Source organism: Zingiber officinale, chromosome 10A, assembly GCF_018446385.1.
Source record: "Zingiber officinale cultivar Zhangliang chromosome 10A, Zo_v1.1, whole genome shotgun sequence".
Lineage (NCBI taxonomy): Eukaryota > Viridiplantae > Streptophyta > Magnoliopsida > Zingiberales > Zingiberaceae > Zingiber > Zingiber officinale.
Genome location: NC_056004.1, coordinates 88,084,777 through 88,096,387, shown reverse-complemented (window position 1 = coordinate 88,096,387; position 11,611 = coordinate 88,084,777). Strand labels below are relative to the sequence as shown.

General features: G+C 36.7%; 1 protein-coding gene across 1 annotated transcript; it reads left to right on the top strand.

Annotated features, from left to right (window-relative positions):
* The first annotated feature begins 8,642 nt into the window (after positions 1 to 8,642).
* On the top strand, positions 8,643 to 9,653 carry LOC122027740 (homeobox-leucine zipper protein HOX11-like). Its single transcript, XM_042586749.1, has 2 exons — positions 8,643 to 9,145; positions 9,245 to 9,653. The coding sequence occupies exons 1-2, from the start codon at positions 8,846 to 8,848 to the stop codon at positions 9,533 to 9,535; spliced, it is 591 nt and encodes a 196-aa protein (XP_042442683.1). The 5' UTR covers positions 8,643 to 8,845; the 3' UTR covers positions 9,536 to 9,653.
* The last annotated feature ends 1,958 nt before the right edge of the window (positions 9,654 to 11,611 follow it).

Sequence of the window (11,611 nt, the reverse complement as noted above, 5' to 3'; positions counted from 1 at the left end):
GCAAACTCGAAGGAACCACGAGCTCATAAGGCAAGTAAACATATAGAGCGCAAGTACCACCTGATAAGAGATATCGTGAAGCGAGGAGAAGTTGTCATCGCCAAGATTGCATCGCTATAACGAATGCAGGATCCTACTCCTTCACCAGAGAGGACGTAGCGAATGGTCGACAGTATGTTAGAGGTTAGATTAGTATTAGTATAAGTGGGAGATTGTTGGAGTGTATACTGAAAGCCTAAGCTTTTGTAAACATTTGTTTTGAATAAAGAATCACATTTGGTCAAATTATCTACATTTGTTTGTAGTTGTTCATTTAATTTATATTGTAGATAACATAGTATGTGGTGTCACATACAGAAGATGATGTTATCAGTACCTTATAAATTATAAACAGTAGCTCATGACCAGAATGGAAAGGAACAAACCATTAGAAGGTCGTAGTGTAATTAGGTATTAGTTTATCTTGACTATATAATTACACTAGTGCACTCAGAGTGTATTGAGTAGGACCATTTGAGGTCGTTTCTTTTATACTGACTTTATAAAGGAACAAAGACCTCGGTTATTATGGAAGTGTGTGCTCTTAATCCTAATATAATAACAAACACATATTTTTGATATTTATTTCTTTAATTTATCAATGGGTGAGATTTAGTTTGATGAATCAATAAGCCCGATAAGTTGGGAAATGATATCACTTATAGTGTGTGTTGTTGATTATAGAAGGAAACTGTGTCCTAGAGATACTAGGTTGATAATGTCCCCAAGAGGAGCTCATAAGGATTGTCATGTTAAACCCTGCAGGTGGACTTAGTCCGACATGACGATAAGGTTGAGTGGTACTACTCTTGGACTTAGATATTAATTAAATGAGTTGTCAGTAACTCACTTAATTAGTGGACATTCGATATCTTAAACACAGGGAGACTAACACACTCATAATAAGAAGGAGCCCAAAAATGTAATTTGGGATTGGTGCGGTAGTTCAATGATAGTTCTCTAGTGGAATGAATTATCATTGATAAATTAAGTTGTGTGTTCGGGCGAACACGGATGCTTAATTTTATCGGAGACCAAAACCAATTCCTCCTCTCGGTCCCATCGTAGCCTCTTATTTGTAGAGTTCTATACCCACCTATACTCACCTTCTATACCCACCCAATAGGGGGCCGGCCAAGCTTGGGAAACAAGCTAGGGTCGGCCTAGGTATAAGATTGGGTGGTCGACCCTAGCTTGAACCCAAGCTAGTGGGGCCGGCCAAAATAAATTAAAAATAATTTTAATTTTAATTTTTATTATGTGGAAGAAATAATTTATTAAAGAGAATTAAAATTAAATTATCTCTCTTGTAAAATTTATAAAAGATTAAAGGAAGAGATTAGATCTCTTTCCTTATTTGTAGATTGGTGAGATATTTTATTTTCTCTTTAAAAATTATTCACATGTTGATAAAATTAAAATTATAGAAATTTCTTTTATTAACCATGTAGAGATTTTTAAAGAGAAATTTTAATTTTTAAAATTTCCGGAAACAAATTAGGAAGTTTTAATTGTTAATTGAAACTTGTCCAATTTGTTCTCCAATGATGTGGTCGGCCAATGTAGATTTAATTGGGAAATTTTATTTTATTTTTCTCAATTAAATCATGTCAAGGAAATTAAGGAAATTTTATTGTAATTAAATTTCCTAATTTGCCTAGGCCAAGGAATATAAAAGAAGGGGTGAGGGTGACTTCATGAGACACAACATCTATTATTTCTCTCCCTCTTTTGTTCCTTGGTGTGGCCGGCCATCCTCTCCCTCTCTTCCTCTTGTGGTGGCTGAACCCTTCTCTTCCTTTGGAGCTCTTGTGGTGGCCGGATACTACTCGGAGAAGAAGAAGAAGAAGGAGAGAAAGATAGCATCTCTTGGAGCTTGGTTAGTGTTTTGGTTTTCTTCCTTGGTGAAGCTTTTCCTTTGTGGCCGAACCTAGCTAGGAGGAGAATAAGGTGGTTGGTGGTTTCTCATCTCGGAAGATCGTTGCCCACACAACGTCCGAGGTTAGAAGAGGAATACGGTAGAAGATCAAGAGGTTTTTCTACAAGGTATAACTAGTAATTTTTCTTTCCGCATCATGCTAGTTATTTATGGAAATAATACCAAATACAAGAGGCTTACGTTCTAGAATTTCGAATATGTTTTTCGATATTGTGTTCTTTTGTTTTTTTTTTCTTTTCCTTGTGATTTGATTGTTCTCTTTGGTTAACCTAAAGTTATTTTAGGAAATTAAATATTAGCTTTCTATAAAAGGTTTTGTCTAGTCGGTGGTGGTTGCTCCCATATCCAAGAAGGTCATGTGCCTCGCCACGTCAGTACTGGGAACCAATTATGGAAATTAATATTTAATGGAATTAATAACTTAAGGAGACTTGGGTCGAACGTGTTAAGTTCCGCAGGAGATCCAAGTCAAAACCTAAAAGAACAAATAGATTAAGTTTTGGATCAAACGTGTTAAGTTCCGCAGGCGATCCAAAATTTAATTTAAAAGAACACATGGTAGCTAGGAAAAGGTTCAGACCTTTGTACAAATTTTTTGTACAGTGGAACCTATAGGTTTTCCGAGTAGCAACCAACACATTTAAGGTAGTTTCTTTTTATACTGACTGCATAAAAGAACAAGACCTTTATTATTATGGAAGTGTGTGCTCTTAATCCTGATATAATAATAACCGCATATATTTAGTATTTATTTCTTTAATTTATCAATGGGTGAGATTTAGTTCGATAAATCAATAGGCCGAATAAGTTGGAAAATAATATTATTTATAGTGTGTGTTGTTGATTATAGAAGGAAACTGTGTCCTACAATCTAGGTTGATGATGTCCCCAAGAGGAGCTCATAAGGATTGTCATGTAAACCCTGCAGGTGGACTTAGTCCGACATAACAATAAGGTTGAGTGGTACTACTCTTGGAGTTAGATATTAATTAAATGAGTTGTCAGTAACTCATTTAATTAGTGGACATTCGATTTCTTAAACACAGGGAGATTAACACACTCATGATAAGAAGGAGTCCATATAGTAATATGGGATTGGTGCGGTAGTTCAGTAATAACTCTTTAGTGGTATGAGTTATTATTGATGAACTCGAGTTGGGTGTTCGGGGCGAACACGGGAAGCTAAGTTCATCGGGAGACCAAAACCAATTCCTCCTCTCAGTCCCTGTCGTAGCCTCTTAATTATAAAGTCTTATATCCACCTAAAGCCCACCTTCTTACCCATTCTTAGGTGGTCGGCCAGGCCAAGCTTGGAGCCCAAGCAAGGGCCGACGAAACCAAGCCTTGGATGTGATTAAGATGTGGCCGGCCTAGCTTGGAGCCCAAGCTTAGGTGGCCGGCCACATAAAAAATAAAAGGGAGTTTATTTTTAAAATCTTTCCTTATGTGGAAACCATGATTTTAAAAGAGAGTTTTAAAAATTAAATCTTTCCCTTTATAGTTTCTACAAAGGATTAAGAGAAAGGTTTGATATCTTTCCTTATTTGTAGTTAAAAGGAAGATTTTAATTTTTGGAGAAAACTTTCCTTAATTGTAATCATCCACATGTTTTAAAAGGGAGATTTTAATTTATAAAAGTTTCCTTTTATAACCAACCATGAAGGGAATTTAAAATAGGAATTTTTATTTTAAAAATTTTCGGAAACAAATAAGAAAGTTTTAATTTTATATTTAAAACTTGCCTTGTTTAGTGCACATGATGTGGTCGGCCATTGAAAGATTAAAAAAAAGTTTTAATTAAATTTTCCTTTTTAGTCATTGGCAAGGAAAATAAGGAAGTTTTAATTATATTTAAAACTTTCCTTATTTGCCATGACCAAGGATTATAAAAGAGAGGGAGGGTTGCCCTATGAGAAAACACATCTATTATTCCTCTCCTTTCTTCCTTGGTGGTGGTCGGCCCTCTTCTTTCCCTATTCTTCTTCCTTGGTGGCTGGCGACATCTCATCTCTAGGAGTTGTTGGTGGCTGGATCTTATTAGAGGAAGAAGGAGAGATTGTTTCTTAGCATCCCTTGGAGCTTGGTTGGTGGCCGAAATTCTTCATCTCTAGGAGATTGTTGGTGGCCGAAACTTGCAAGGAGAAGAAGGAGGCTTGGGTGGATTCTCATCTTGGTAGATCGTCGCCCACACGACGTCCAAGATAAGAAGAGGAATACGACAGAAGATCATGAGGTCTATAAGCTACAAAAGATATAACTAGTTTTATTTCCATATTATAACTAGTTCATCTTTTGTATGGATTTTGAAATACCAAACATAAGAGGCTAACGATTCTAGGTTTCGGATTTATGATTCGATTTTGTGTTTATTTTGTTTTTCGATCTTGTGATTCGATTGCTCTTAATGGTTAAACCTAGGGTTACTGTAAGGAGATTAAATATTGAATTTCGTTGAAAGGCTTTGTCTAGGAAGTGTTGGATGATCTCATACCCAAGAAGGCCTAGTGCCTCGCCATGTTTAACCTGGAAGCCGATCTCTGAAATAAATATTTAATTAAATTTGTAACATGGGTGGATTTGGATTAATAATGTTAAGCATTGTTTGCGATCCAAGTCTAAACCTCTAAGAATAGATAAGTTGAATTTGGAATCAATAATGGTAAGTTCTATTTGCGATTCCAAATTTAATTTCTAAAGAACACAATAGGTTGTTAGGAAAAGTTCGGGACTTGTACAAAATTTTTGTACAGGGGAACCGGTACGATATTTCAAGTAGCAACCAACAGCTTCCACTTCCCCGGCTAGTGCTAACACCATAACTTTTCAATCTTCATCTATTAGCCTTTTATCCCAAGTGGAGTCTCCATCTATTGGATCTTCCGAATCATGTGGGTCATTCCCTTGGAATCAATCTAGCCTTTGCCTTTTTATCTTTATTTTTCTCCTAATCCACCTCTTGTCAAGCTTTGGACGAGTCTTGGGGCTCCCTAGAAGGTGAGTGAGTTCGTCAATTTGTACGATGATTAACATCAACCTCATGAGCAAGATGGTGAGAGCGTTGGTAAGGCTTGGGAGATCTTTTCTACTAGACTAGTTCTGATTGGCCTTCCGTTGCTCGGTCACACACCGTAACTCCCTCGTATACTACTAGCATTCTCGATTAGAGTGAGTGTCCGATTGATGATAATGTGAAAATGATCTGCCTTGAGAGGCTCCTGACCCAACTCAAATGTGGTTGCTGGAGTAATTTCCATCATTTGTACAACTTTTTCTCTTAGGTTCATAAATTTCTGATTTTGTAAAGGTAGAGGGGGAACCTTATGGTATGGTTGAGTAGTGGCAAGAATTAGGGACGGAACTTCCTTTCTCTTTGTACATTGAGCTTTCTCCACCTGAATATATTTAATTGAGAGGACTTTCAAACTATCGAAATCAACTGGAGGTTTCTTTACTAGAGATCTAAAGAAATCTCCATCCATTATGCCTTCTGAGAAGGCACTGACTTGTACTTTTGGGATAACCAAAAGAGCATCCATAGCTACCCGATTGAATTGTTATAAATATTCCTTTAGAAGTCCTTTGTACTTTTTCTTGAGAGCAAACAGGTCATGCAGAGTTGTTTGATACCTCCGACTGGTGGCGAAGTGTTGCATGAAAACAGTCTTGAATTCCTAGAAGGTTTGAATGGAGGAAACGAGAAGATGATTGAACCACTTTTGTGCCAAGCTTGAGAGGGTCATCAACAAAACTTGACACTTGATGTCATATGTATACTGATGTACTAGAGAAGCATTTTCAAATTTGCATATGTGATCTTTGGAGTCAATTGTCCCATTGTATTCCCCAATTTAGAGCGCTCGAAAATGTTACGGTAGCTCATCTCGAAAGATGCTTCTTGAAAATGGAGGGCCTTAGGGGCCCTTTCCTCCGCCATATGTGGGAGCTTTTCCCCTCAAAGGGTTTCGATTGGGGTCTCTCCTGAAGATTCCAAGGATGGTGCCTGCATAGCTGATGTCCCAATTAGAGTGGGGATCGCAACTATAGGCGCCTTGGTTGGTCGGGTCTACCTTTGATGAGGCACTTGTGGCGCTTCAATCAATCGAGGTAGTATCTCGAATGATGGAGGGTTGGGTACTGGTGGTGCCAACTAGGATTGTCACTACAACATCGCCTACAACATGGTAACAACCAGCTTATTAAAATCATATGTTGCCATGGCGACGACGTTGGGTCTTTCGGTGTCATCCATCTCAACTTCTCAATTTAAGTCTTAACTCAATTTTTCCACAAACGATACCAATTTGATCCAGTCTAAGACCGCTAATGCATGAGCCACCGATGAGTTGGCATGGATGTTGACTTTGCCATCGATCACCTTGGCATAGCAAGGACTTGTAGGGAAACCCACTAGAGTCTGGAGAGGGGTAAACAAGAAGGAGAGGGTTGACGGCTGGGGTTCTCAAGCGCAGCCACTCCGATACTCAAGTCAGTCTCTGACAGGGGAGGATGAAGAGGAAGAAGACAAATAGTGAATTAGTGTTTCTGGGAGTTTAGATGTGTATGCGCTTACCTGTGCCTATGAGAGCAAGTGATCTTTTATAGGGATGTAGTTGTGTTGTCACAATCTCCACCTGTTCCAAGATTCGTGCTTACGTTAGCCATGTTTCCTGCAATAAATGACTACGTTTTCCATGTTCTCTGAAAGAAACGACTACATTGTTAGTGTCTTGGGCAACAGCGCCATGCCTCGCTTGCAGAGTTGAGAATGGTACAAATGCGGAGATTGTACGGAGCTGGGGATTATCCAGAGTTGGGAATATCATGGAGTCAGGGATGATCCAAGGTCAGGAATGGCATGGAGTTGGGGAACAACTTTCTATTGAATTGAAGCCAATGACGATGTAGAACTAGGAGCGACGCCAAGTCGGGAACGACCTGGAGCCGATTATGATGCCTAGTCAGGGATGACGTAGATCCAATGGTGGCGCTAAGCCATGGATGGCTTAGAACCAACTGTGGCGTCGAGTTAGGGACATCCCAGAGTTGGGCGCTTCACGGAGTCGGGAAGCAACCCTTTGTTGACACTAACCACCACCTCAATAGGACTATCAACTTCCTCTTAGCCATGTGGCACATTCTAATCGCCTCCTATATCATCCATTATGTTAACTCATTTTAAGGGAACTCGGATTAGTAAGCCTTTGATTTAAAGTTTTCTTCAATTAAGATGTGTTATGGCCATGTGTTATTGAAGTATTTGTGTTCACTAATATAACATTTCATGCAATGACTTAAAAGAGAACAACATAAAGATTGTCAAAAAAGAGCTACTGTAATATTAACAACTATAACACCACTAAGGAATATAACATGATATCTCAACGTTTAAATTGCATCTCAAATAGAATAATTATCATAGTATCTCAAGTGCAATTAAAATATGATATCTAAAACAAAATAACTCACATAGTATTTCAAACAAGAATACCTATCTCCTCTATATTAAGTTTCATGTGAATTTGCATTACATTCAACCATATATTTTTCACTGAGAATTTCTTTGAGTAACTGATTTTTTATATAGAATTTAGTTATAAGTTAAAAGTTAAAAGTTTAATATGTTCTCAAAACAAGTATCAACAACTTTTTGAAATATAAAAAGGAGTATCAACTTTCATATAATGTGATTCGGTTGAGATCAGATGATGAGCTGACTTCTTGAAGACTAGACAAGTTACCGCAAGTAGAACGGAGGAGGGTCAGATTGCTTCTAGCTCTTGATCAGGTCAGCTCTTCTCGGATCAATAGCTAATTGGATCGTGTATTGATCGGGTAAATTAGGGGTTCTCAATTGTTGATCTAGTGTGAAAATTGGTGGAATTATAAATATCGGAGTTGAATCGAGAGTTTTTCCGAGGTTGACAAGCGAGCAAGACTATTGTGACCACAAAGCTAAAGTTAGAAGGGGGCCAAGACAGACCTCAACGAAACCCCTCGGATGCTCCACATCATAATGCATTTTGATTTTTAGAAACAAAACAAGGGAATCCAAAGCTATAGAAGTGATTCTTCTTTTATATTAGCAATACAATTAATGATAGATCAATCATTAGTAAGAAGCACCCACAATCTGTGGGGATAGGCATAACCCATTGCAACTGTAACTCCACAGTCTTCTTGTAGCCAGCTAGCTAGCTAGACATCAGTAATCCATGATTCATGGAGAAAGAAAGAAAGAAAGATCATGCTCATCATAATCCAACCCATTCCTTGTTTGCCAAGTTTCAGATAATTTATCAATCAACTCCATGACTCCTTCCTCCCAATTATCCTCATCCTTAAATTCTCATTACTGCCATAATTAATTACTTAACTTACCAGATCAACGTAATAATTAATGCCATAGTTAAAGATGATCTGATAGAGTTAGTACACAAGGCCCACAAGCTGCTTTCTTTGTCATACGTTATAATAATGGTGTTTGGTGAAGAATCATGAGCCCTTGCTTGGGAGTTAGGGTTGCAGGTGTTGGACCCAGCCAGCCTTAGGAGATCATTTTGTCAACTCCCTGATCACTTCTTGCATGGACTAGTTCGCAGGCCATCATGCATGCAACTCATGCTTTGCTTTACATATATATCTTTCTCTTCAAGATTTTGTGAACTCATCCATCGAGATCGATCGATGTTAAGCATGAAACATATATTTGTCACTTGACTCGGTTTTTTAAATTTTCTATAGGAAACTGCCAGGAAATTTAAGAGCTGAAATTAATGCTTCGTTCAAACATTGATTTCTTCATTCACTTTCCTCTTTATAAAGCCTTCCTCCGTGTCTCTGTTCTTCCAACCAAACTTGCTTCCGTTCATGGAAGAGGAAGAAGAAGAAGAAGAAGAAGAATGCAACACGAGGCTCGCGCTTGGGATCGGAGACTATGGATTGAAGAGTAATGCTAGAAATTCTACCAGTACTCTTCATTTTGATGCTCTGTTTCCGATTCAATTTAAAGAAGAACAGGAAGAGTTAGATGAAGGTATCAGTGGAAAGGAAACCAGCAACTGCAGCAGTGAGAGGCATTCAGTCGGCGCGAGGAAGAAGCTTAAGCTCACAAGGGAGCAAGTCATGCTGCTCGAAGAAAGCTTTAGCGAGCACAGCACTCTTAATACGGTAATTAATTAATTAAATTAATTAAATCTCTTAAGAATTGAATGCGTTTTTTAATGTGTTGAAAAGAATTGAAGAAAAAGATGGTTGAAATTATTGCAGAAGCAAAAGCAGGAACTGGGCGAGCGGCTGGGCATTCAGCCGCGGCAAGTGGAGGTGTGGTTTCAGAACCGGAGAGCGAGGACGAAGACGAAGCAGATGGAGGTGGATTACGAGTACTTGAAGAGGAGCTGCGAGAGGCTGAACGAGGAGAACCGGAGGTTGAAGAAGGAGCTGATGCAGCTGGTGAAGTCGACGACGATGACCGTGTCGGTGTGTTCGTCGTGTGAGAGGATGGCCGGCGCCAGGAAAAGCGTGGTGGTGGATGGCCTGGTTCTCCGCCGGCGAACTTAACTGACGACTATATAATTTAATATTTTTAATTATTATCTGTTGGAATTATATATAAGCAAAAATAAATATTAGTGTGTGTGTGTTTAATTGAAATTATGTAGATATAATGATTTTTTTTATCAAAAAGGTTTTTTTTTTATCTAATATATTTTGTATCTTAATTTTTTTTTAATTTTCGTACCTAAAAACATAAAGTGAAAGTACTCTAACTTAATTAAAATTATTACACATAAAAACTATTATATACACAAATTGTTTATTAATTTAATTAAATTATTCAAACTCAAATAAAGTGTGCTCTTATAGTATTGTATAATAATTTTAATTAAGTTTGAATTAATTTAATTTAAAATAATATAGCAATGCCATATGGTAATAAAAGGTAATAATTTTCATCCTAGGGTTTCAAGACTATCCCATATAATTTAGAAGGGATGTAAATTATAAGACTTCGTCCAATACAAACCTTTTATATAGGGTCAAGAGACCCCAATATATTTAATACACGTTAAAAATCGACCCTAATATACTATCGCTTGTGAGGGTAATATAGTAATGAAAAATTTATCTCCTCCGTGTTGGTTCTGGGACAGATTAACAAGAGCGCTAGGCGCGAACGTATTCACCTTTTGCCATCAATATAACAATGATAAATTAGTTGCTACAGTTTTTTTAAAATAAAAATATTTTTTTAATGAAAAATATATTAAGGAGTTAATTTTTTTTTAAAAAAAAATAATCTTTTGATTTAAACTAAATAGCAAGAACCGGATCCTCTGATCCCCTTATCCTGATCTGCTCCTGGATCGGAACAAAAGGATTGATGGGAAGTAATGACCCCCTTCTGTTAACAGGTGGAGGACCATTGCCCCCCACTAATGTAAAAATTGGATTATGAATTGATTCAATCTTTACATACTAGAGGATCCGTCCCCCTAAATGACAGCCTTTTAAATTTTACCACAAATGATTAAAAAAACCATATATTTCTATAATTTATTAACTTAATAATAACACCGTGTTTCCTATTCTTCTTAAATAATTAAGGGAATATTTGGGATTTCAAAATATTTAAGGGGGAAATTGTGTAACTCAAAATATATGAAAACGCCTTGCCATCAATTTTTGGCATGGAATTTTTAATTTACTAATTCTAATCCATTTTTAATTTTCGCCCACTAATTCTAAAATCGATTCATAAGAATTTTTTATCAATCATTAAAATAAATTAGAAAGGACTTGCAATGATGAATAGTCCATTAATCTAATATTTTTATATTAATTATTTATAAAAAATTATCTATTAATTTGTTAAAACTCAATTCGATTCTTACATATTTAAGAAATTTAAAAAAAAAAAAAAAAACATCCACCCGCACCATCCGGAGCAACGCCTTGCTATCAACGCCAAAGCAAGTGCAAGTAAAATCACGGCGTTATCGCCATCCGTACAATTAATTTGTATTGTTATCGCTTTTACTAAATTTATTAGACTTGAATATCCCATCGACTAAGTAAGCCACGTGCCCTTGTGGACTGTGTCTTTGATAGGTTGATGAGGCGGTCAAAGATTTCAGTCAACGTTGACATCGACAAAAATGATACGTAAGATTTGACTTATAATCATTTTAATTTGGAGGTAGATTTTTGTCGTACGATAAGTAGTGTAATGCTCACGTAGATGATAAGCATGCTCTTAATTCCACCGAGGATTCTTCGCCCTCGTTGACTTGAGTGTCTGATTCCTTCCTTAATTGAATCACCAAGTCAACGGTCAATGTCCCAAACTCAAAATATAATTGCACATTAATTAAAATAAGACTATAAAATTATAACACTTTTAATTTGATACTTTGAAATAATTCGTTCCAACTAGGAGTTTAACATTTTAATAAAAATTAAATAAATCGAACTAATAAAAAATAAATTAATTTATTAGAACTTTTACTTACGCCTATCTCCACCTTATAACATTTAAAACAAATTTGTTCAAAATTATACCATTTTAGAACAACTTTAACTAAAACTATACCATATTAGAGATAAATTATTCCAAGAAAGTGAACAGTTTGAGTT